This window comes from Lissotriton vulgaris, chromosome 7, assembly GCF_964263255.1.
Source record: "Lissotriton vulgaris chromosome 7, aLisVul1.2, whole genome shotgun sequence".
NCBI classification, from domain to species: Eukaryota; Metazoa; Chordata; class Amphibia; order Caudata; family Salamandridae; genus Lissotriton; species Lissotriton vulgaris.
In genome coordinates this window covers 410,131,372-410,159,137 of record NC_141695.1, presented here as the reverse complement: position 1 = coordinate 410,159,137, position 27,766 = coordinate 410,131,372, and the positions used below count along the sequence as shown (strand labels likewise).

General features: G+C 42.7%; 1 protein-coding gene across 5 annotated transcripts in view; it reads right to left on the bottom strand.

Moving 5' to 3' along the window:
- SACK1E (scaffolding CK1 anchoring protein E) overlaps positions 1-27,766 on the bottom strand; it is a 395,123-nt gene that overhangs the window by 230,831 nt on the left and 136,526 nt on the right. For all 5 annotated transcript variants that reach the window (XM_086930372.1, XM_086930371.1, XM_086930374.1 and 2 more), the window contains exon 3: positions 12,125-12,292. In XM_086930372.1, the coding sequence (XP_086786498.1) occupies positions 12,125-12,292 (168 nt within the window). The remainder of the gene's footprint in view (positions 1-12,124; positions 12,293-27,766) is intronic.

Genomic DNA, 27,766 nt, shown 5'->3' with positions numbered 1-27,766 from the left:
TTAGTTCCACTTCTATATAGAATCTCTAGATTAACTACGCATTTCAAAATATAGATGAATATATTCTCGGCACTCATGGCATTTCTCTTCATGATTGTGCGTACTATGTGTAAGTTTGATGCACTTATACAATTTGTTCAGTTTGCGATCTCTCAGTTCCCCCCTTTGATGACCTCTAGGGTCATCACCAACATTTAAACTGAACTAATTGCTAGTGTTCCTCGCTTCTGTGTTTCTAGAGCCCTCAGGCTCCTATACTGATTGTCTTGTATTGCAGCTAGTCTCTGTAGCTGTTCTCTCCGGGCTCTCTCCAATCTCTTTGATCTATACCATCTGTATGCCCTTACCAATCCCCACAACATGATCACACAGATCAATATTATGATGATAGGTTTCAGTACATACCATACGAAGCTCTTTCCCAAGTTGGCGAACCAACCTCCAACTTCACCCATTCCATGGCCCACTTTTTCCCAAACATTTTCTCTACTCAGGTCTTCGATCTCTTTGTGGATATTAGTTATGTTCATGATAACCTTCTCCAGAGGCTTTGAATTGTCTGGAATGTAAGTGCAACATTCCTGGACCTTCAAAGCCTTACAGACTCCGCCCTCTTTTGCTAGCAGGACGTCTAACGCAAGACGGTTCTGAAGCACCATGGCCCTTATCGATTGCATCTCTCCTTCCACCAGCATTAAGGACCTAGCAGTGCTGGCAGACAATCTGTCTACGATTGTTGCCAGTCGTCTAATTTTGACATCATTGAGGATCAGTCCTAAAAGAGGAAATACAGCTCCAAATACATCTCCAACCATTTCTGCATCTCCTAGGTCTCTTCTCCCCCTCGCTGAAGCCTTGCCCTCGATGATCTCTAAGTCTTGGGCATGGTATATTTTGGGGAAGATGATTGCCAAGTAACATGATCCATACCAGTTGTCAGGCAGTCTCACGTAGGCGTTTCTTCCACACACAAAATATACATTTGGAATCACTTGCATTCCTTTCAGGAAATCTTTTGTATAATATTCTAGATTGAAAGCATGTTCACAACTGACTTCTCCCACGTATACATTTTCATAATACGTTTTGGCTCTGTGAAGACATAACTTTCCTCTCTGCGTTTTATCCAAAGCTATTGGACCACTACTACCCTTTCTTTTGTGTGCCTTCTCTTCCTCGGTCCAATCTGTTTTCCATTGTCCTGATTTTTTCAAAATCTTTTGCCTTCTGTATCGATCATCCACCTGCCCTATAAACTTCTTCTCGACTTCTGACACCTTGCATGTCAAGTTATTTCTGCGGGCATGTGAAGTATCTAAGGTAATCCAAGGAATGAAGAACTTGGCCAATCTGTCTTCACTCTTCCAGTAGTCCCATTTATTCATCTGTTTGTAATTTGGGACTTCTGGTAACACTGAATCATAATTGGAGAAATAGTATTCAAAACTATCTCTCCCATAAAATATACTAAGCAATAAGCTACATGTAATGCCATATGTCAGCGGGAGGTGATGGTATCTAATGCCTTCATCTACAGACGCCGGCAACTGCATGCAGACATAACAGTCCTTAACCTCCATGGCATCCACGTATTCATACAAAAGTTTAGCATAAGCATTTGACCTAAAGTCGCCTTGGGACTCATCCATATGTAACCTACGGGCTTCTGCTGCTAATAACGCCTTCTCCTGTATGTTTTCTCCTTTCTCTCCAGCAACAGTGGGTTTTGGTGTCACTACAGACTTCTCGTCTGATACCCTTTCCTCCCTCTCATGTCCCACTACATATGAAACTGTAACTACTAACGCTATTAGAAGTATCACTCCTACTATTAGTGTGCCTATTATACATTTGGCTCTACGATTCGGGGTGCCGGCTTCCATTTCGTCAGACAGTAGGATTCTCTTCCTTATTCCAACGCAAAGTTCTTTCTTTCTCTTTCCTTTACAGTCTCTTTTGCTCCTTCAGTCTTTCGAACCCCACGACTGGAAGCTGGCAACTCCTTTGCAAAAGTCTTTTAAAAGCCTTTTAACACAGACAACCCTAGCCCTTCTCCGTCAACTTATAGGAAGGTCCCTAAGATTCTCTGCTTCCTAGGCGCTAGGTAATCTTTTTCTTGCTTATTTACAAAAGTCTTTAAGCATCTACAATTAATTTCGGACCTGCGGCTTGAATAGCATAGTTCAATATTTCCAAACGAAGAACGTGCTCTTCATGGCTGGTTATCTTTGTCCCAAAATCGGGGAATTGCAATTCGGTGAAAAACATGTGCTTTAACTTGCTTAAGCGGGGAGGGTTGGGGAGTGTGAACGTTAGTGACCCTTCTGCTTCGACTCCGGGCACTAACAGCTGTACTTCCACCGTGATGATGGGCTCAGAGCTGGACACCACCACCGCTCGTATCCTCCCTGTCTCCCGCTCCAAAGACATTTGTTGCCAGATATGTCCACTCAGGGGTGGCGTATCTTCTGCTAGGCACACGTACTCTTCTTGATCTTCTTAGATCTGGTGTTTCAGAGCCCTGAGCACCTTCTTCCTGGTCTGAATCTTCGGATATTGGAGGGAGGGTTCTCTCTGGAGTCGACCTCAGGCTTGAACTCCTTCTTTGAGGCCAGCTGGCTTCTCCACGTCTTACCCTCCTGCTCCTTGTCCTTCTGCTTTGTTCTCGCTCTCTTTCAGCCTGGTCAGTATCTGATTCGTACTCCCAGCTACTTTCTCCTCCAGTAGCGTCGTCTGTTTTGCTGTTGTACTGACCGTCCTCAGGCTGATCAGACTCGTTCCCTGCTTCTTCTGGCACCTCTACAGCTTGGCTAGCCCCCTCTATGGCTTCTCGGTCCGCAGCTGGACTCCTATCCGAGAGAGGAGCTGTTTCTTCCAGAGGTGCTGGAACCCTCCGCGTATGCGACGCGTGGATCCAATTGGGCAGGCCTCCCACCTTCACTGCAGTGTTCGTGATCAGGATGATCTGGTAGGGCCCACGCCAGCGAACATCCAGGCAGCTTCTTCTCACGTGCTTTCGCACAAGCACCCAATCACCAGGGCACAGGTCATGGCACGGGTCCTGGCACGACGGAACTTCGGCAGCCTGCACCGATCGTTTCACCCTCTCTTGTCGTCTATTCAGGTTCCTCTCGTGCGCTGCCCTAATCCAGGCATTGAGAGCTTCAAATTGGGTCGGTCTAGGCATAGGTCTCATTGAGGTCATGACTGCTTTCAATCTGTGTAGCACCTCTAATCTGAACGTCCCATACTTTGGAAACGTCAATTCCTCATTTCCCTCTGTAATCTTACTCCACTCTGATATCCACATTATAGTGTGAAGCCCAACATTTGCCGCCATATAATAAGCCGGCGTACCCTCCGGCGGGGCTTCTTCCCCTTCATAAGATCTCCGCCTCTCTCTTTTAAACGCCGGTCTTAACCATTTAAAACACTTCATGATTATACGCACAATTTCCAGCCTCACTATTCTGTTTACTTCCTGATGACAATCCACCAATCCTAGCGCGGCTTTGCTAGCTGGCCTATCGCAGCGCGGTCTCGCTCCGGCCGGCCAATCCCAGCGCGGCACTTTCTGACGTCACTCGTCTCCGCTTTGCAGCAGCACCCCTCCTTTCTCAGCTCGTCTCCCGGTCATGCATGCGTCCCATTCATACACCGAAAAATGACTACTTCCGACCAAGCCGTCACTTCTCTTGACTGTACGTCCACAGTCTATCTGTAATTGTCACCACCATTGACGAAACGTCCTCCGTCTCTCTGATAGGTTACTTACACACAGTAACTTCCGACCAGCGTCCGTTACTCACACACTCACTCTTACATTCCTCCTATCTCGGTCCTGCGGGCGATCAATGGTACCTCATGACCCCCTTCACTCTGGTTGACAATTACTCTGGATGTCCGATACACCCGAACCACTTAAGCTCTCCTTGAACTTAAGATTTTCACCGGTTGCGCGTGCTCACAACCTGTTCCACAGTCACTCTACAGGCATTCAACTCCGCCAGACATTACACCATAGATACAACACAAAAACTCCGCAATCTAACACGCATGACCCTTTATACTCACTCTCGACCGATACTGCTGCTTTTCTGTCTCACGTCATCCGGACCTTCTTCGGCGGGCGGCTCTTCCGATCATCGATCTCTAGGGGCCTTGGGGTAATCTAACCTGGCCTAGATCACCTTCCTCAAGAAGGCAACCATCCTCTGCTACCAACTGCGGGGGCGGGATTTTGATCGCTATCTTATCACCCTTGATCTAAACCCCGTTCTGGTCGTCTGAACCTTTATTGCCTGTCATTGAGGGAAGAAAGTGCATCTCTTACCAGGTTAGTTCAATCAATAATGGACTCCGCTCGGAAGAACCACAAACTACTTCTAGCTTTCAAAGATTTATTATAAGGTTAAAGTCAATTGCAAATACAGGCATCTCAGGATGAGATTCAAAAGGTATATGGGTACAACTACATACATGTGCTCTCTGAATGCCCTCAGACGAGCAAAGAAAACTACCAGGACTAGTTCCAAAATTAAAAGAGCTGCAAGCATAGACACGTATTGTGATCTCTCAGTCATTTACAGCCGGAATAAAGGTTTCAGGTTAGGCTATCCCTACCCTGCTCTGGATGGTATCCCTACTTAACAAAATCCCAACCTAACAAAAGGTGTCAGTGGTGAATGACTTCCTAGGAAGATCACTCACTCTTAGTCTCTAGGTGAAAACCTATGATCTCCAGTCATGACCCCTCTCTGCCTACCCATCCACTCTCTAAAGGGTCCTCAGGCATCTGCTCTAACTCCACCCAGGGGTGCTGTCCCTAATACAAAAACACAATCTCATTTGAGACGCCCCTCGCGAGACGCCCCTCACGTGGTGTTGCTTCTGGCTTTTTCCATGATGATCCTCATTGGGGCCTCGTGCGTTAGAGTTGACCTTGCTTCTCAGACTCTTCTCCGGCCCGCCGATACCCCTCAAACATTCCTAAACCCTCCTCCATGTCTGTTTCATTTCCCTGAACAGAATCCTATTCATTCAATATTTAATTGGATCCCTCCTCACACCCGCAGACAGACATCCGCAGCTAGGATCCCATTTCTCATAAACTTCTAACAGAAGTTTGCAACATTATGTCTCGGCGCACTTGGCTCATACTAATACGTGTAAATCAAGCATGGTTAAACATTTCAGGCCTACAACATTTCTCATAGTGATTATATTCTTCAAATCTTTTCATTAATCAATACATCATGTTAATACTCTACTTTATGATTATGCAAACACATCTAATAAAATATAAACCTATTGAAAACCAAATTACTAAATATCATTTAGTGCAATCCACGTCGTGCAAATGAATACCTTTCCCAACCCTTACGGCTCTGGCCCTGAGGCCTACTTCGTTCTGTGCTTGCAGCATGTCATTCTTACATTTTAGCAGCTACACGACATGGATCAGGATTAATCACGTCTAATAAGGTTATACATTTTCACACATTTCTGCATTAGTTCCACTTCTATATAGAATCTCTAGATTAACTACGCATTTCAAAATATAGATGAATATATTCTCGGCACTCATGGCATTTCTCTTCATGATTGTGCGTACTATGTGTAAGTTTGATGCACTTATACAATTTGTTCAGTTTGCGCTCTCTCACAAACATGATTCCAGGCCACCATGACGCTACCTGTGGTGAGCCAAGCAGCTACAAAGAGGGCAGTGGGCTGGGACTACTCTCCCTAGGAGTGAGGGCTTTCAGTGCAAGTATAACACTGTGTGCCTTTTTACTGCAGAGCAGTTCAGGGGTGCCAAGAGTCGGGAGATCGAAAAGGCTCCACGTTGACTGTGGTCTTCAGACCGACTACCCTTGAGGCTGTGAGCTAATAAAGTGCTCACACACTGCAATGAGGTTTTGTGGCACTATAGACCGAGGGAGCAGTGTACACCACACAGGACCCTATTGCAGCTGTAAGATAATCGGAGAATAGCCAGATCCTAATAACGTTCTCAAAGGAAGGAAGGTTCTGAAATATTCTGGAGAAGCCGGGTACGATTTCCAAGATGTAGGCCAATACAGAATATGAAGCCCCCCCTCCCTCCCCCCCCCAACACCCCTGATGTTTGTTCCTGTAGTAGCGAGGGCTAGGAAGATCTAAAGTGTAACACTCATGCTGGGAATACTTTTTGATTCGTGCAGAAAAAATGCAGAGCTTAATGTTAATGAACTCTGCAGAAGTCTGTGTAGATTTTTTGTGTGCCTCTTTTACAGTAAACATCTGGCCAGAGTGCTTTAGAGCACTTCACAACAGAAACAGTTTACGTTCCACCTTTTTTGAGGTGCTCGGGGAGATTAAGTAATTTGCCTAGAATCGTAGAACATTGAGCGGATGCCAACAGTCTAACTTGATTACCCCATGCATCAAGATTGGCAGCTCTAGCCATCAGTTGCCTCCTACCCAGAAGTAAAGCGCTCTTTTGGGACCTGTGGCATATGGTGTTGTACAGTATCACACCCGGTACTGTAGGCACCCTGCAAGTGTCCATAATAACTACAGAAACAAGCATTTCCAGTGCAATAGATCTCGCATTTACACGAGTTTCAGCTATTGGCATTGTAAATGACAATGCCTTTTATTTATGTTTTGGTTTTTAAAACATAAATTAAAGGCATTGTAATCTACAATGCCAATGGCTTAAACTCTCGCAAATGCTAGACCTATTGCATTGCAAATGCTTGTTAATAACGTTTTTAGCATCCTTCTATCACACATGTTCTCGAAAAACATCTCCGTATACATCAGGACCGCCTCAACACTGCTCCAATTTAGGAAATAGTTGAAGACTCACCTCTTTAGAGATCACTACATCACAATGCATTAGCCATCCATAAACCCAGCGACCTCTCCTATCACTCGTTGACTTTATGCTTGTCTTTCTACCTGAACAGTAATCCAGTGCCATTTGGCAAGGTTTGTGCTATAAATATGGCATATATATATACATACAAACATAGATAAATACATCTTTACTGTTGATGAATACCTTTTTATAACATATCACAGGGCAAATGTACTGTGCACTTAGTGTAAATTTATCATAAAGATAGTATAGAAAATAAACACAAATTTCTACAAATATATTTACCCCAACATACAAAATACTAACTAAGTCATTGTGATTGTTCTTATGCACAATACAATTTAGTTTTCCATTCATTAAATGCCAAGCAGAGGCACATAATTTTATAAAGATAAAGAATTTGAATAATTTTTCCTCTTATTCAAACAAAAGTCATCCTTTATCTCTTTCTAGGGCTGGATGCCTCCTAAAGGCAGCACACTTCGGTTTATTCTTATTGTAATGCTTCCTCTGGACAATTAGACAAGGATTCTAAGTTCCTCGTATTGAAATCCCCACTTGAGACATGAAGCAGTTATAATTTTCAGGCTTCCAGAGGCATGTGCTTACAGCATCCCAAAAGATATACTACGTAACTTGAAAAGCCTTCATATTTTTTACGAGAGGGTGTAAACTGCATCAAGGATAACCAGTCCTTAAATCACCAATTAGTCTGAGGTCACAGTCGTACCCAAATTCTCCATGGTAGGTTGTTGATGCTTTCTGCTTTGGTAGGTGAACAGTCATTCACTTCCATTCACTGTGCCGGGTTGGATCCCAATTTACTGGGTAGGGATCTTATAATGAACCTGTGACATGCAAAGGAGTAGGACAGGGTTGTTTTTAGGGATTGTGGTATTGGTGGTGTTATTGGTGTTCATGGTATTCGTAGTGGTGGTATTGATGGTAATATTGTTGGTGTTATTGGTGGTGGTGATATTAATGTTATTAATTGTAATACCAAAGGATGGTCTTTTTGGTGGTATTGATGGTGGTTGCAATGATGATAATGTGGTATTGGTGATGGTGGTGATGGTAGTCGTGATGTTAGTATTGGTGGTGGTTTTCATATTGGTAGTAATAGAAGCAGTGGTGATTGTATTGGTGGTGGAATTGATATCTGGAGGTATTGGTGATGGTGGCAATGGTAGTGTGTGGTATAAGCAGTTGTGGTGTTATTAGTGGTCAAGGTGGTGGCGTATGTAAGGCTTAATGGATCATCATTTCTTATTTAGGAAGTTCTAAAAAACATATATTTTCTGAGTAATGGCAGATATGCCCTTACATCGACTGAATGCCCATTCAGGTTTGAACTGCTTTACAAATTAGGATAGTTGAAGATACCTCCACAGACAGAAAAAAAGTGAAGTAAATTACTACACATACTGACTAGTTACAATTATTTTGAATGAAAGAAGCATTCTTAAGTGATGGTTGTTTTAAATAAAATGTTACGTAAATTGGAAGACACGTATGAATTCACCAATTCGGATAATACCTATGGAATCTCTTATGAGAAGCCATCATATGAGATTTCTTGCCATGTCATGGGGTGGACAGCAAGCATATTTAATGTGTTTTACAAAGTCATAATGCTAAAAGAAACTTCCTACTCTGATTCCTACAACTGCTCTTGTAAGAGGTGCAAGGAGCTTGGCTAAGACATGAAAAGGCCTTTACTCTGTGAAGGAGGGACACTGAGGAATATATTTATGAGGGGGTTTGAATCGCTCTTGCACCACTCAACGTGGTGCAAGCACAACACAAGTGAAAAATGCAATATAAGAAGCCACGGAAGGACAACTTGTGTGGCCCTGAGTGTCTTCGTAAATATGGAGTAACGCAAATCCCTGTGATGCGTTACTCTGTCCTGGTAATGCGGTTCATGAGTGTTTTTTTTACGCATTCCAGGATTTACCAAAAGTGTTAGACCTGGGAATTTGCCGAAAAGATATGCCTTCCCAGGGGAGGTGTAACGAGGAGAAATATCTTTTTTTCTCCTCATTACTTTCTCTTACTATGTGTGGCGTATTCTGCAGCACAGATAGAAAAATGAAAATGCCTCCCATGATTGTTTTTGTGCAGGATGGCGCCCCTTCGCACACAACAACAATCCTGCATGCAACACAGGCACAACCGGGTGCCGGCATTGGCGCTATGCAGTCAAAACGGTGCCAGCACAGGGACCAGGACCGGAATGTGCCATACTCTTTTTGATATGGTGCATTCCTGCCCTTTCCCTGTGACGCAGTGTGGCAAGTGGACCTGCTGCACTCCGCTGGGTCACAATCTTATAAATATGCCCCATAATCAGTGAAGAACGCACCGCTTCACTGGACCACTCTACTAAAACTCTGATACTTCTACTCACCAACCTTAAATGTGGATTTGAGTGATGGAATGTATCAATAAAGGTTTATACTCCTGTATTTGTTACACAGAAGACACAATCCTCAACATTGCCAAAGGAAAATGTGCAAGTGTTTAATTGTTATGTTTAAAAGTAAAGGGTGAAGAGGAAGGTGGAACACAGTGACTTAGAAAAAGAGTAGGTATGAAAAAGAAACTACAAGAGTTACAGATAAAGATTAGTAAGAGGTTAGATTAGTTAGAGATAAATAGCAGACTAGAGGAAGAAAAAGCCTCTCAGTAAGATCAAGATGAGGCAGCCTTGCTCTCAGGACTGGTGTGGCCTTCAATTCCACTGGGGATTTCCCCGAGGGCTGGAAATATTGGTGGTTGTAATTTGAAGTTCGAGGGCCACTGCCTCTGTCTCCAGCTCCCTGGGGTTTAGGGCAGCAGGCACCAAGACAGCAAGAGAGCAAGAGTGAGCGAGAGTAGAAAGAAAGAGACAGGAAAGAAATAAAGAAGAACAAAGGGAGAAAGGGCTAGTTTGAACATTCCGCTCTTGCTACTTTAGGTTCCCGCCCTGCGTACTATTCAGGAACCCCTCACGGCTTTTAAAAACTGCACTTTTTCAAAATAATTTTTACAAATTATGCACTGGAAGGCACCTTGCATTCTGCACTTTACAGCTACTCTATGGAATGACATGCCAGATTTGTACAAGCGCCTCACTCACCACGACTTTGCTTTTCAAAGAAAATCATATTATTAAATTGAGCTCCTAATAATACGTTCAGGAGAGTCGGGCAAGTTGAGGGTTTATCAAGCCCACTAGGCCCTCTCACCTGTCCGGCACCTGCCTTTAACAGAGCTGTCAGGCTTTGCTTTCCCTGAGAACAGCCGACAACAGTCGCAAGGCCGCAGGTGGGGTGCCTCTGGATACTGACAGTGCCACTCCCCAACCACGCCCCCGTCTCACTGCGTCCAAAAACCTTGTAATCATTTTGTTAAAAACTACTTATTTAACAAATTCAAAGGCACCATATCTCGCCATCTTGTTCGTTCTATGTGGTTTACAACAGTAGTAACATTTTTGAAAAGTATGCAGCTTTAATTATACCTTACACACTTTAAGCAAACCATCAATGCAGAAAGAAGCTATGAGATACTTTTACCAAATTAGTAAAATATGTACGAACTAGAGACATATACATTTTATTTTTTCAGTGGCCTTCGAACCCAACTGAAACTTTCAAGATGTAACATTTAGTAGCAGATTAAAAAAAAATATATATTTTGTGTTTTCTCGTTTGGTAACCTTATTTTAATTCGAGCTGATGTCTGTGGCAAAACCCATCCCCAAAAAGTTAATTAGTAGGCTTTAACTCTTCTTATTGCAATCGCGTTATTTTCATTTTTTCTTTTAATTTGCTCCTTACCTCCAATGTCCTCCCAGAGGGCGGGGTGGGAGGAGAGGAGTGTTGCAAGGACGAACTAGTAATAAATATAAACCTCAATCCGACCCATCATTTAGTCGGTCGACAAGGATGATGACAAGAGCAGTATTCCTTGAAGATGCGATAGATATAAAGGCATGATAAGTGCCGAAAGACAATGGTAAGAATCAGGGCCCGGCAGGAAAACAAAATCAGTCCTGAGAAAATTCTTCAAACCAGCCTCGCATTGCAGGAGGTCTCTACTTAGTAGTCCACTCTGCTCTGACCCCGGTTCCCTTGCCAGTAAATACCAGAGTGACGCCATTGACATCCCCTTAAAGTTTACAGCAGCCACCTGAGTTGTCTGACCAGCTGGAGGCATGAGAAGAGTGTTGGGGATGATGCCAAGAATATTCAGACCACAAATGTCATGTAGTATAGCTATAGGGATTAGCCAAATGCTAGGGTGAAAAAAATAGTTTTCAGAGATTTTCTGATTTGGATAAAGTTCTTTTCAAATCTCAGTGGTTGTGGAAGAGTTTTCAAGAGGGAGGAACTTCAACATGTAGAGTTCTTGCTCCATTTTTCTTGTATCTAGTCTGGTGGATGATGAGAAGGTTGTGGTTGGCTAATCTTAGGAATATTATTGGTTGATAAGGAATGAACTGCACAGTAAGGTAGTCTGGGCAAATAGTTGTAATGTCTTAATAGGTCTTGATAAAGCTTATATGCATCTGGGCTTGGTAATGACAGGCTTACATTTCTCTACATAAACTCCAGATTTACTCAGCTCTTAATGAAGCCCAGACTTACTTGGCTCTTGATAAAGTCCAAGCTTACTCATTCCTTGAAAAGGCTCAGACTCACTCTGTTATTGATAATGTCTTGATAATGTCTAGACTCGCTGTGCTGTTGATAAAGCCCAGATTTTCTCAGCTCATGATAAACCCCACATTCACTTAGCTCTTGATAAAGCACCTCACTCGGGTATTGTTAAAGTCCAAACTCATGTGACTCTTGCTAAATGCCAGTCTCACTCAGCTGTTGCTAAACACAGACTCACTCAGCTCTTGCTAATTTCCAGACTCATTCATTTCATAAGAAATATACTCTCCTTTTCATTAATATCTCGATTCTTTTTAGTTCCTAAACTCACCAAGATCCACAAAACTCGTGATGTTTAGGTCATTGCAAGCTGGGCTGCACCATGGGACTAGGCCTTATACACTGACAGAAACCAACAAACTGCATATTGTGTGATTCAAGAACTACTCCCAGAGTAGAAGGCGACAACATAATCCGTTTTGAGGTATACTTGTAGTCCACAGAAAAACTGAAGACATGGTACTCCCTTAAAGGCGTAGTGTTCATTAGTCACTCCTCCTGCGCACACTCTGTTTGCTATACATACATAAAGAGGCCACCACCAACATACCTCTGTATACCGGATATTGACGCTGGTCTTCCCCACCATGCTTAAGAATGCAGGGAGGTGAAGGCGGCTGAGGATAATGTACACAGGGATTTTCCTCCTCGAAGTGGCATCATATAGGTCAAGGAAGATGTCAGGGTCTGTGAAGACATCCATCACGATTGCAATAACCTGAAAAATGATGACACAAATGTCATTATAATTAATGGAATAAGATCCTAATTGTTGACAATATCCAAAATGCATCAATTACGCTAGTTTTTTTTTAACCAAGAGCACCTTTTAGGAGAAAGATTGAATGCATCCTTTGCAGTTTATTTAAATGCGCCTGTACCTCACTCCAGCAGTAGAACATTACACTGGTGCATTTATAAACAGACAACTGGAAAAATGAGTTTGGGTGGATGAAACCTTTCGCACAACGACATAAATCTTCCACATAATCTAACATCTATTTTTTAACAACAACAAAAAATGACAGCAGATCAAACAGATTAAAGTTACGACATGTGTTCCCCCAGGGTGTAGCATTGCAAACTGATGAACCTTCACTTGATAGCTGCTTTATGTTGGCATTTAAAGAGGTGACAGTTTTTCTCAGCTAGTGTCATCCATCTAAACTGATGATTTGAGGAAGGAGGAAACAAAAACTTCACATTCTTAAAGTAATTTCAACATTGTCGAAAGGATTTCTTCTTTGTCAAGAAAATGTTTTGTTTCACTTTACACAAAGTCACGCATACATGACATCGACTGTTCTCAAAGCAGTAGCATTCCGAAGAGACCGCTCACACTTTAGAAGGATCCTAAAGATGGTACATCTTTTTATGGTCGAATGTTTAAGATCCAAAAGCTCCTCCATGTGAGACGGGTGGATGGTAATGTTGCCATGTGCTCTAGTGCTTTTCATAGGCTGCAGAATGTGAACACATGGGAAACCTGAACTAAAGAGGTTTTAGAACATCTGAGAGGAGGTGAATCAACGAAGCATACCTTTAACACAAAGTGTACATGTAGACTTGTTTTTGCTGAATGCAGATTATTGTGGGCTCTCCACACTGTCTGTTTTACCTTGTGGGCAGGTCAACACTGGAATCATTTGCATGCTTCTAGGCCAACCAACAGTAACATTTGTTTATGTTTACGAATTTAATTAGATCTGCTGGAAATATATAGTTTTCTTTCTTAGGAGCCATGTCCAATGTTAGAGCACTGAAATCCCATGTTGTGTCAGTGAGCTAGACATTACTTCCACAGACGGAGTTGCATAGTTTGCCTTAAATTGCATAATAAACAACCTAATAAAACCTTGCCACAGTTGGAAATTACAAATCCCAGTTTACACTGCAATGCTGGCAGAATAAAAACCTGCACTGGTTAGCTGCCGCCCTCGTGAAATGGGGCTACTTGACAGCTGTGCTATCTCAGCTCTGGTTCACGACTTGGAGCTCTTCTGCTTCCACATAATGCAGCAAAAAAAAACAAAAAAAGTTATGAAAAGTAAATTTGCTTGTCAAGAGGCATACTTGTAAATGTGTTGCATAAACTGTGTTTTTGGGAAAATTGGGCCAGGCTGGTGTAAGCGAATACTGTCCAACCTACATGAGGGAGTGAGCAGTGAATGAATGACCAGGGAGAATATTTCTTTTCTGTCAATGTGCACAAAGGTGTCTTACAAATAGACAAGGGGTTGTATATCACGGTAAGTAGATTCCATGGATACCACAAACCAGCATGGCGCTGAGAGAGCGCAAACTGAACAAAATGTATGAGTGCACCAGAATTACACGTAGTATGCACAAATCATAAGAGAAATGCTATGAGTGCTGAAAATATATTCACCTATACTCCAAGATGTGTAGTTAACCTAGAGATTTTATATAGACGTGGAACTAATGCAGAAATGTGTGAAAATATACATCTTTATTAGACGTGATTAATCCTGATCCATGTCATGTAGCTGCTAATGTAAGAATGTCATGCTGCAAAGCACAGAACAGAGTAGGCCCCAGGGCCAGAGCTGAAAGGGTTGGGAAAGGTATTCATTTGCACGACATGGATTGCACTAATGTTATTTAGTAATTCTGTTTTCGATAGGTTTATATTTTATAGATGTGTTTACATAATCATAAAGTAGAGTATTAACATGATATTGTGATTTATGAAAGGATTTGAAGAGAATAAACCTCTGCGAGAAATGTTGTAGGCCTGAAATGTTCAAAGACTTTCTGATTTGCACGTACTGGTACAAGCCAAGCTGTGCCGAGAAATAATGTTGCAAACTTCTGTTAGAAGTTTATGGGAATTGGGATCCTAGCTGCAGATGTCTGTCTGCGGGTGCGAGGGGGGATCCAATTAAGCATTGGATGAATAGAGTTCTGTTCAGGAGACTGGTACAGACATGGAGGAGGGTTCAGGAATGTTTGAGGGGTATCAGCGGGCCGGAGAAGAGTCTGAGAAGCAAGGTCAACATTAACGCATGAGGCCCAAAAGAAGATCATCATGGAAAAAGCCAGAATCGACATCACGTGAGGGGCGTCTCACGAGGGGCGTCTCAAATGTTATTGTGGTTTTTGTATTAGGGTCAGCACCCCTGGGTGGAGTTAGAGCAGATGCCTGAGGACCGTTTAGAGAGCGAATGGGTAGGCAGAGAGGGGTCATGACTGGAGATCATAGGTTTCCACCTAGAGACTAAGAGTGGGTGATCTTCCTAGGAAGTCATTCACAGCTGACACCTTTTGATAGGTTGGGATTCTGTTAAGTAGGGATACCATCCAGAGCAGGGTAAGGACAGCCTAACCTGAAACCTTTCCCTCCTGCTGTAAATGACGGAGAGATCACAATATGTGTCTATGCTTGCAGCCCTTTTGATTTTAGAACTAGTCCTTGTAGTATTCTTTGCCCGCCTGAGGGCTTTCAGAGAGCACATGTATGTAGTGGTGCCCGTATATCTTTTGAATCTCATTTTGAGATGTCTGTACTTGCAGTTGACTTTGACTCTATAATAAATCTTTAAAAGCTAGAAGTAGTTTGTGGTTTTTCAGAGCCGAGTCCATTATTGATTGAACTAACCTGGTAAGAGATGCACTTTCTTCCCTCAATGACAGGCAATAAAGATTCAGTCGACCAGATCGGGGTTTAGATCTAGAGTGATAAGTTAGTGATCAAAATCCCGCCCCCGCAGCGCCTGCGGAGTTGGATACATTGTGATGAACAGACAGTGAAAGCTAAATCGAAAAACCTTTGGACAAGTAAGGTGACATGGAAACATTATTATAATAACGTATTAATCATTTTGGTACTGTGTATTCATTAGTTATTCTTTCATTCTTATAGCAGGAGATTTCAAAGTATATATGAACCCACTGATTTAGGGGTATTGAGGTATTTCAACAATGCAGGCCTCATAGAAGGATTAGACCCTTGATGCTGCACAAGGCGATCTGGGTGCGGTCAGATGGTTTCATATTCTCGGTAAGTGTGTAGCTGGCCGGTATGTAGGCCAGATAGTCTGTAGAGATGTTGTTGGCCACCTTGTATAACAATATAAACAATTTGTCGAGCACCTTCTTTTTACTGAGATTGAGGGTCATACAACTTCAGGACAAACGTAAGTAGTGAGCGTGCGCCTGGGCAGGTTGATTGAGGTTTTCCATAGTTAAGCACTTGTCTAGAGGGAAGAAAGAATATTGAGGGATGCCCACAATCAAGGTGGGACAGTAGTCCCATGTTTTATGCGCTAGTGAATCATTTAGTGCCTTAACAGGATGGAATGTGAGTCATCGAGTGTGTTTTGTAATGTTCGGGACTCCGTGATGTACTGCATTTGTAGTAATACATGATTCCACATACACTGGAGAGTTGAAAAGCACAACAAGATTTCTCGACAAGGAAAAGAATGTCAGAATATCTGGGGGGTATTTGATGGAAGTAGGTGTAGAAACGTGTGCAGAGGAATAAAAACCTTAAATAACTTTTCCTATTTAGGTGTGTTACATAAAAGTTCAAAGGGCCATCTGTATATCAGTGGCAATGAGTCTGTTATATCAATATATGATTGTAGATGGGGAAGATGTTGGGGCCTTGGCGTAATGGTTGTAGGTAAAGTTTAAAGAGCAGATGATGTCTCAGAGGAAGATGATATAGACAAAGAATAAGAGAGGACCTAATACTGACCCTTGTTGGATCATGGCTGGCGGCAGAGTCTATGGTGATATCTTGGAGCCCCTGTTACTGAGAAGGAGTGGACTAATAGAAGAGGATAACCATTGTAGAGCAGAGCCCTTGATACTGATAGAGCATCTTGATATTCTGAAAATTGTAGGGGTGCATCAAAATCACAGAAAGTCCGCACCCGCATATAATCCTTTGTTGAACTAAATTTTAATCATTTGAAAATGTGAACGTAATAATGAAAAAGTATGTGTAATGCTGGGAAATTCGTTTGTATTGCTGAAAGGGTAAAACAACATTTAAATGTAACCATGTATTGCAAAATGCTTAACAAAATAGTTCACGTGCAATTAGTGCATTCAATTTAAACGTGCACCATAAAAGTCTGTACATGTAGAGACTTCTAAATGTGCAGTGAAGGTGAAGAAATGTAATGCTTATAGATATAATGTTTATTAATGTGTGTATTCTTTGGCGTGTAAAGGCCTGAATGAGTATTCATGTTTTGCAATGGAAAAGCCTGTTCGTGATTTCTTATGTTAGCTAAATTGAGTAGGCCTGAAATGTATTTTCATTGGGAAGGCTCTCAGTTGAAGGCAGTCATCAGATTTGTTTGTGCAAGGTTCATTCATTCACATGCTTTCCGTTGCAGGTGCAAGGACAGTTTTCTCGTTAGTTACACTGATGCTCTTTGTTTTAAGAGTTAGGTATGGAGGAGACCTGTTACACTGTTTTATGGAATGCTGACAATTAGGAGCTTGATGAAGAAGCCTGGGACTCAAGGACAACCCAGCCGTTCTTGGATGAAGTGCAAGTTTGTGGAAAATTACCTGCAGAAGAGTCCCAGCCAAAGGTGTTTCAGGGTGTGTTCTTGGAGTTGATCATTTTGTAATAGGGACAGTGCCCCGAGGGAGGGAAGGTAGATGAGAGCAGAGAGCCGTTAGGAGGGTAAGAGAAGGGATCAATTTTTAGAATGAAGACGTAGCTTTGGCTTTTAACCCATGCAACCTGAGTGTTCCTCTTAGGAAGTCTTCACAAGCTGACACCTTTTCTCTATCTGGCCTGGGAAATGCTAAGTAGGGATGTCACCTTAGTGTTAGTATAGGGACAGAATTAACTGATTAATTTTCCTTTTTATAACTGATGATGACTAATTTGGAAATCGGAGCAATTGTTGCTTGTTTAATTTTTCTAGAACTGCTTATTCTTGTCATGTTACACCAAATTAGGTTGATCCATATGATGAATTTTGTGATAGTGCCTATGTATCTTTTCAACCTCGTCATGAGGTGTTTGTATGTTCAGTTATTTCTGGCTTTTTAATAAAACCCTTAAAATTGTAATTCGGAGTTAGTGGTCCTTCCGAGTCTAAATTGGTTATCTCATATTGATGGTAGTAAATGCATTGGTGTTCTCCCCTTTATACTTCCAGCAGATAAAAAGATCCAGTCGACCAAGGATTCTTAATAGATGGTAAGATAAAATAAGAATCCGGCGTTATCAATACCAATGGGATGGAGTGAAGAGTTAAATTTGGCGCAGTCTATTGTGGTGAAAGCTAGGTTTAGATCAAGCAGCATGACAACAATGGGACACTGGAGATTGTGGAGATCAGAGGAAACAAAGTTGGCACCATAACAGTGTGCAGTTTCAGTTGAGTGAACTTGTGTGTAAGAAATATTGTGCTGCGGAAGGGTTGGCAGAAGAAAGACTGTAGTGTTTCAGCTGAAGGTTCCCGCACATTACATCAGATCCCTCCAGTTGCCACATTTTGTTCTTGCTCCATCACTTATAATCAGAGATGTTTTGTTGCTCCATGTAAGGTCTAAATAGTTATAAAGCACTGTCTCACTTTGTGTGCAAACTATTTGTTCTACGTTTTTCCTGGCTTACAAGATGTCCCTTCTGCAATGATTACTATGCAATCGAGAAATACGAAGTCTTCCAATTTTGCAAGGTGTGTGATCAAAAATATGGTCCCTAAGCAGCAAAGATACTAGGTATCTGGGCCAGGTATATGCTGCTAGCAAGCGGGTCACTTCTTTCTTGACTGTGAGACTCCCTGTGACACTGGATTGTAAAACTCCCCTAGACATTGCCTTCCTTCATACGTCCCTGCTTTTCAGATTGCAACATTTACTGGACGTGATTCACCTTCCGAGTATGAGATTCACCCCCCGTGGCACTCCCTGCCTGAGTATGAGATTCACTGTCTGCCACTCTGCCTTATAAAATGTGAGAACCACTTTCCGCGATGCTTTCTCCTATTGGGTCCGATTATGGCCAACAGATATTGACATCTAAAGTTTCACATCCTTCGAGAGCGTGTTTCTCACTGTCTGTGTTTCTACCTTACGGAGTGCTTAATCCCTTCCATTGAAACTAACTTCAAATTTAACACTCACTGCCTGTGCCTCTGCTCCCCAGAATGTGGGACTCACGCCACAAAAGGGAGAAACCCCCCATCATTTACATTCACTGTGCCTTCCGTAACACTCACTAACAGATAGGTCCTCGCTGTATGATACTCATTCACAGTGACACCGCCTTCCAGAATGTGAAACTCAGTCAAGCTGCACTCCATCCATTGCAGCGAGTAAGGCCACATCCTGCTACCCTGCCTTGCAGAGTGTGAGACTCAGTGACAATGGCCCTGCCTTCCAGAGTATGAAACTTACTCCCTCTCTGCGAGACATGCAGCGAGGGGCTCTGGAGTCTAGAGTGTGACACTCAATCCTGTTGTTATGTTATGTTATAGGAGGTTTTATAAAGCGCACAGCTACTTGACAGAGTATCCTAATGCTGAGACAGGAGAAAGCTGCAGATGCCAAACAGGGGGAAAAACATCGACCCTGAGAGTGGAGTGCTCAGCCTTCTTGCTGGAACAACCAGGTTTTCAGTTTCTTCCTAAAAGTTAGAATGTTTGTAATTTGCCTAAGTGGGAGAGGGAGTTTATTCCAAAATCTAGCCACCAGCACCTGGAAAGAGCGGCTGCCACAGCGGGCTTTAAGACACTTAGGAGTCACCATGAGTTGTTGGTGAGCCGACCTGAGAGATCTTCCAGGGGTATAGTATAAGATTCTTCTGGGGGTGTAGAGTGCCCCCGTGCCAGGCAGAGCTTTGAAGACCAGGACCAGAGCTTTGAAGAGTATTCTGCAGCGGACCGATAACCAGTGCAGATTCTTCGGATGGTGGAAAATCCAGTCTCTAGGACCGAGGCTCAGTACTGCCCTCGCTGCCGCATTCTGCACGACCTGCAGTCTACTGAGCAAAAACTCCGGAAAGCCCAGATAAAGGACGTTGGCATAATCCAGCCTGGAGGTTATGAGGGCCTGTACTACTGTCTTTCTGTGTGAAAAGGGTAGTACAAATAAGAAGCTGCGGAGCATTTTCAGGAGACCAAAACATATACCTACCACTGACTGTACTTGTGGTGTCATGGATAGAGTCTCATCCATCTTCACACCCAGATTCTTTACAATCTTAACTGGTGATTGAGGGGGAGACATATCTGGAGGCCACCATTGTCTCCAGATGTCCAGGGGAGGTGTGCCGAAAAAGATGATTTCAGACTTTTCTGAATTACATTTGAGATGGTTGAGTCTGAACCAGGCAAAAGTATCTCTCAGGCACTTATGAATCTTCTCCCCATTGAATTCCTCTCCCTTCTTACACGTAAACAGTAGTTGAGTGTCGTCAGCATATGATATAATTATAACCTTACCTGCTTCAATCAGCGAGGCCAAGGGAGCCATATATAGGTTAAAGAGCACAGGGCTCAAAATGGATCCCTGAGGCACACCAACACTTAGGGGAGGCAGACTAGCTGCAAACGGAGGTGACTAAACATCTTGCTGTCTTGCCTCTTGTCTCTTGCTGTCTTGACTCCTCAGAGTATGAGGATTGTCTATGGGTTAAAGATTTTAAATGTCAGGCGCTTATTGGATGTCATCACGGATTACGTCAATCGTGCAATTGTGAGCCGTTGCAAGAATGCATCTATATATGTTTGTTTTAAATATTGACATTACATGTTGCAAGTTTGTTGCCCCAACTGGGTTTGGTGAAATGGTACTGTTCCTCGCTTTGTTTCAAATGAATGTGGTATAATTGTGCGCACTTTGGTGAATGCCATTTACAAATGGCATGCCATTTATGCGATAACGAGGTGTATTAGCAGTGTTGTGTGCATTATACTAGTGTTTGCAGGGTTACGCTCACCATAGGTTAACAGGGTCAGTATGGGAAGGAGTATCGTAATTGCAGTGTGCTCCATGTGTCTGAGTGCAGTGTACTGCAGTGTTTCATGCAGCTCAGGGGCCATACATAAGCATATTCTGCTCGGTGGGTGTCAGGCCTGAAAGTTAGTTGGGGTGATAGGTGGTTTGTTGCAGATGGGTGGTCATTGTACAAGAGAGTGTGGCATTTTTGATAATTGTTTTCACTGTTTTGTGTCTTGTTTTTGTCCCATTCTATTTTTTAAAGTGAGATGAGATGTGCTTACCAAGGGTGAGCTGTGGAGATCTACCATCCACCAAAACCAAAGCATTCTTCCAGACATGCATACTTGCATTCTATGCTACCTGGCGAGCCCATGTGTCACTGTTTGCTCCCACAACCATCTATTCATGCACGTATTTACCCACACTATCATTATTTCATCAATGCACCCATCCAACATCCACCTGTCTGTGTCTGTATGTGTGTGTTGACTGATTACATATGTGTCTGCATGCGTTCTTTGTATGTCCTTTTTTATATTGTTTGTGTGTGTATATGGGGGTTTGTTGCCCAGACATATAAAACAGCATATGTCATTACAACAAAAACACATACACCCAAAACAGCCTATAATTATTAGCCTTATCAATACTTGTAAAATATGTATTTAGAAACAGTTTATCGGGCCACCAATCGAGAACGCAGTGCCCATATCCTGTGAGTAAACAGCAACAGAGTCACCATAAATGTAACATCATCTGACTAGGGCAGCATTTAGATAAACCATGAATAGCATCTTCTGGGTGTTGTGTAGAAAATACATTGATTTCAATAAAGAGTGCTTAAATACACACAGCGCAGTACTCTAGGTTAAAAGTCGAGCTATCACTTGCTCTGACATTATCAGGCTCAAACAGTTCTTTGTGTCACTTATGCTACATGTGTAATTTGTGGTCACAAGATGCCACTGCTGAGGAACTACATATGTGTTTTGCGTATCAACAATTGGGTTCAGCTCTTAGACCGATGCCCCCTCCACTATGAGTTTTACTCTTTTTTTATGTAGGGTAGACTTAAACAAAGAGGGCATCAGAACATTCTACAAGGACGCCATAACTGTAAGAGATGCGGCAAAAGGCACATTTTCCCTCCAGGTGCTATATTTGATCAATAAACCATGCACCCCAAATGAGTTGTTCTTTGGTATTTAACTAGGGCAACTCAATGGTGCTCAGTCTATTGGCCCACAAAAGATTCAAGTAGGTCTGGGAACTAGAAAGAATCCTGGGAAACGAGCCCCATGGTGCACCTAGTGAGTTGTTAAGCTGGCTAACTGTAGCAGGAATAAATCCAAGAAATCGTAGTATATTTCGAGTAGGAGTTTATTAGTAAATAACTCCACCCAAGCACGAAGCGTCCCTTCAATGGAAAACCAAACGGTGACTGGCAAACGTCGTTGGAACCTCCACTGAATGGACCCACCACGCGTGAGCGTACATTTAAAAGACAATAATAATACACATGCGCAACATGCACGTAAAACATTAAATGAATAACATCGAACTACCACAATACGAGTCACATGCACATAGGGACGAGATTAATGCTGGCCAATAGGAACTCGTCTCTCAAAATTAGTCAAAAGCGGCTTCCAATACGCACTCGAAATGTAAGTGCTGGCCAATGAGAGCTTTTTGAAAGTCAATTCCAACGTTCCTTTTCCGGAGCAAACCCTTTACTTCTTGAGTTCAAATCCGACCCGCAAACTCCTGAAGGAATCCCTTGGTGGAGCCGGATTTATGAATCTTCGACGTCGGTAAGGGTTGACGAAATCAGTGAGAAATACAAATTCTTTCTGCGTAGGTGTGGGTGGAGTTTCCCAGATCGTCGCCAAATGTAGCAGGAATAAATCCAGAAATCATAGTATATTTTAAGTAGGAGTTTATTAGTAAATAACTCCACCCAAGCGCGAACCGTCCCTTCAATTGAAAGCAGATCGGTGACTGGCAAACGTTGTTGGAACCTCCATTGAACGGGCCCACCAAGCGTGAGTGAACATTTAAAACACAACAATAAAACACACACGCAACATGCACGTGAAACATTAAATGAATGACATCGCGCGACCCTCGCGTGATGTACTCTGACCACCACACTAACCCATCATACAGGTGCTCCTTAAAAGAGGATAGAGAAATTCTCCCTTCCAATTTTTTTTATAAAAATTGAGCACTTTCCATGCTATAACTAAAGCGAAAGGTATTAAATAAAAGTAATGATCCTATTATCAGGGTCTCTATAATACCTGAGTGCATGACGAGACGCATGTGTTGGACCACCCTAGATCACATTTCAGAGGCTACCCACCTGAATAGTGACTACTGGTATATGAAATCATTGTATGCACTTGTATACATTTAGACTGCCTTACCAGTGTGTTCCCAACCCTCTCACCTCATCTATATCCATGCTTTCTCGGCGTTTGCACTTTTAGGGTTATAAGAAGCCTGGGAGTTTGCACAGTCAACTGCTCACCATGTCCCTTTCTATTGCGGCATTCAGACCTTACAGATGAGAATCACTCCATACTATAGAATTGTGCCTGTATGTGAGTCACTGAAGGAGGCAGTTTGTTCTTCGCCAGGAGAAACAACAACTTTACACTTTAACAATAGGGTGGAGAGAATGAGTTGTTCTTTAGTAATACCGCATGTTATTTATATAATATCTTTTATCCAAAGTGCTTTCTTGAAACATAATTGTATACAATTATTATTAGCGAAATTCAACTGCCACACATTTATTCACCTCTTAAGTTTGAAAGCCTGAGTTGAAAATGCCAGCACAACCTGCAGAGGGTGTGGCACACACTCACACGCACATACACATACACATACACACACATATCTCTTTAGCACTTTGTGCTTTACCTAACATTATTGATACATCTGTGCAGAGTTCCAAATGATAGACAAAGTGGTACATTGGATGCCCGCACATACTCCTGTCTAGGTGACCGCACAGAATGATGTGTCGGTAAAAAGGCAGTATATTGTAAAGACCTCCACAAAGAGAGTTACCCAGATATACCAGAAAGGACCGGGAAATACAAAGTGATAACAAAAAATGTTTTCTTTTCTGTGTTATTTAATAATAATGCGATTAATCACAACAATATACAATGAACGAAAGGAAATCTAATTATAAAAATATATAGCAACACGTAGAATCATATCCTTCATTTATTATTTTATAAAAAGTAGCAGAATTAGATATTGTTATGATTCTAGACACTTTTTTGGTGCAATTAAAAACATATGCATATACACATTTAAAAAATCGGCATGTAAATTTCTCACTTCAGTGGAGTAATGTATACAAAATTACATTCAATAATATCCCCTTTCCAAACTAATACGTCACATATAGAGAACTGTTACAATGCAATTCGTAAAAATCGATACATTAAAAACAAAACAAAGAAACTTGATCCTTGTGTCGACGCGTTTCGGTGTGTCTTTGCACTTTGGAAAACACCTTCCTCAGGACTGAACATTTAAAAACATCTTATCTTCATATAACAAATCCTCGTAAATCGCTAGAGGTCCATTTGGTTTATCTTATTATAGTCTCTCAAGCTTCCATCTCAATTAGGAAAGGTCTATGCAATTATAAGGGGTCTTTATCTTAATGCCCACTTTAGATAGCAGCTGTCCTTTCTCCCTTCAATTCACAGCTGTTGGTATTGTTTACTGCCTTAATGGGGTTATTGTCATTCACATTCACAGTGGAGAAGTGTGGCTCACTGGTTAGAGGAGGCATACCCTGAAGCAGAGGTCAGACCCAGGACCAGGGCTCAATTCCCGACGCGGCAGGGTCTTGAGCCCAATTGTCCACGGACTCGATAATTCTCGCTTCGGTGCCCACTCTAATCATGGGTTCACACTCTGCAACTCTAGGCATTAAGCTTGCTTAATCTCCACAATGGCCCCCCTGCGGCGGGATGCCTGGCTTTCACCTTGGGGATGCCCAGTACGGGTTATCTCACAGGGATAAGCCAGGACGGGTTCCCAATGCAAGCTCCGAGATGCCCTAGGGCAGAGTTCTTCAAACTGTGGGGCGCGCCCCCCTGGGGGGGCCCGACACCACCTCAGGGGGGGCGCGCACTCCACACTAAAATCTTACCTTCCTTTGTCTTTCACTGTCCCACGTAGCAAGTCTTCACCCAATATGATTGGAGAACTCTGGGGCACGTAGGAACGTCACCAATGAGTGAGGGGGACAGAAGCAGAGATATCAGGAAGTGCCTCGAAATTTGCGTGCATACAGAGGCTGCAGTCGTCTAGTCCATGCTGCCTTTATTTCTTTGTTTCCTGCCGACGCTTTCCTGAGAATTACTGCCGCCTCGCTGTGAAGGACTTTGCAGAAATCTACATCAACAGGATAGAGGGCTTTGCTGGGCCATCTAGTGCTGCCCAGTTTTCAAAGTCCGAGGTGGGGGGTGAGGGGGGGGGGGGGTGGGGGTTGTCTGTGGGGCGGGCAGGCTTTTGGGGGGGAGGAGGGACGCATTGGTCAGCGGGTTCAGCAATAACAGAGGGTTGGAGGGGGATCTAGGAAAGGGAATTGATAGGGCACAACGTGCCCATGCTTTTTTTTGTCATAGCAAGAGCTAACTGGTGTTAATTGGTTAATTGGCTAAATGCTGTTACTTTTCCCTCGCATGGCACAGGCATACCGATACATATGCCCCACAGCTTCACATAACTCACTAACTGGTGACTGATAAAGGGCTACGGAGGCGTTCGAAGTTTCCACATTAATCAGATTTACGTTACAGGTGGGACTTCACTCCTCACCCCTCTGACACCGGGGCTACTGCTTGCCACACACCCCCGGCCACCATGGCAAAGGCAAACAAGAAACAGCTCACAGGAGCAAGCCTGCACACCCTGAAACAGCGAGCCGGCGAGGTATGAGAGGTGCTCGGAGAGCACGAATTATTCATCTGCACTGCTCCGGACAGTACCCACCTGTACAGGTCATGCAGCCTGGGAGCGGTGTGTGCAGCTCTGCATTACCTCACCAGGGGGCCAACAACATCTTCAGTACTGGCGCTGCTCAAAGAGCAGGAAAAACACACCTGCTGCAGTTTTACAGGTTGTGTTGTGTGGACTAGGTTAAATAAGATTTTCACCAGGGCAGACATGGCACAGACTGATTCTGCTTCATTTTTGCCGCTTTAACATATTCATTGGATAACTTAAATGTCTCCCAGTTTTCGAAATATAGAGATGGGAACTCTTTGAGGCAAATCAGTTTGCTCTATTTGTGGTGTGTAAGTAGTAGAATCATTGCTATCTCAGATTGCGCTATATTTAATGATTCCTTATCTATGATTTCTTTGCTGGTAACTATGGTACTCCTAAAATGATAAACTGCTAAAACTGAAAGCACCATGTGTTGTTTAAATAGCCTGCAAAGACCTGGTCTTGACACTAAATGACGGTTATAAATAAAGAAGTATGTATTTATTTGTAATGTGACTTTTCTGTCTTTGTTCCCTTTAATTATCAGCCATGGTTCATTCAGGCAGCCCTAGAACACAATTAAAGAGCTTTCTATTTTTGCTGTTCGAAGTATGCACAGATAAGTGCTGAAAATACAGCGTTAGTGACTGCATATTTTTGTACCACCTGGGACATCAAAATAATGAACTGGCAACCCTAATCATAAAACTGGAAGTTTGTTGCAAGATCAGCACATTATTTATTTCTTCCACCCTTGATCCCTGGTTAATGCTATAATAGCAATAGTTTAACTTGTATCTGAAACTCTATGCCACTGTCAATAGCATGCTGAGTTACTTCAATTGTCTGGGAATGCATCGAGCATTCAGACAACTCGCTCCTCATTCTCGCCCTTCACTTTCACGCTCACCCTGCACTTACAGCAATCACAATGCCCTCACACTGATCTCCATGCACTCACACCAGTCATCCGCTCACCCTGTACTCACAGTGATCACTCTGCACTCACAATGCGCTTGTGCTGTTCACCCTGCAGTCTCACAAGCACACTATTCAGCCTGCGCTCATGTGACACTTCACTCACCTGTCCCCTTCACTGCTCAATCTGAAATCCCACTCAAATATGCCCAATACTAACCATACATTCATTTTTCCCTCTGCACTTACATCTGCACCTAAATTCACATGGTCACCTCACTCACCCTGCAGCCACTCCTCTTGCCCTACTCTCACACTGTTGCATCGTTCACTGTGCACTCAGATGGGCGGTCCTGCCACCCACACAGTGCATAGGGTTAATGTACCTGCTACAAAGAACGTGGACCATGCAGATCAAAAACCTGTGTAATAAGCCTGCCATTTATCCACACCCACTCACAAACCTGCAGTTTACTAAACACTCTTATTGTGTGGAATATAATTTGCAAGATATGGCCCGGGATATATGAGTAGTGGTTGATTATGTAGTGTCCCAGATTCCTGAAATTCCTGCCAGGTGGTGGGGGGGGCCGACATCTAAAATGATTCAGCTGGGGGGGCTCAACCTACAAAAGTTTGAAGACCTCTGCCCTAGGGTAAGTCGAGCGCTATATAAGAACACACATACATACATTAAATCCCTTTATTGGGTATTCTTAGCTGAAAGCTTGGGGTATATTCAATCACCCTTAACGATCCTACATCCGCCGCTTTGTACAATTTAGGGCGATAGTCAGACCTATGTCGACGCGCAGCATCAGCCGGGTTCTGGGCAATCAGGAATACGCATATGCATATGTTTTTAATTGCACCAAAAAAGTGTCTAGAATCATAACAATATCTAATTCTGCTACTTTTTATAAAATAATAAATGAAGGATATGATTTTACGTGTTGCTCTATATTTTCATAATTAGATTTCCTTTGGTTCATTGTATATTGTTGTGATTAATCACATTATTATTGAATAACACAGAAAGGGAAAAAATGTGTTATCCAAATTTTTTTGTTTGTTATCACAGTATATTGTAAAGATACACTATTTCACCTTTTGTAAGCTACAATTCGTTTATTCTCACTCAATCTTCTGAAAGAGTATTGAGGACTTCAGGGAGTCTTGAGGGCTTAACATATGCTTAACAGCTGGTAATACAGTTCAATTACTTAAACCTTCACTGCTGCGACCTGCAGGTCACAAGTTTCAATGCGGAAAGGCCAACTAATTTTATTATTGTTCCAAGATCAAT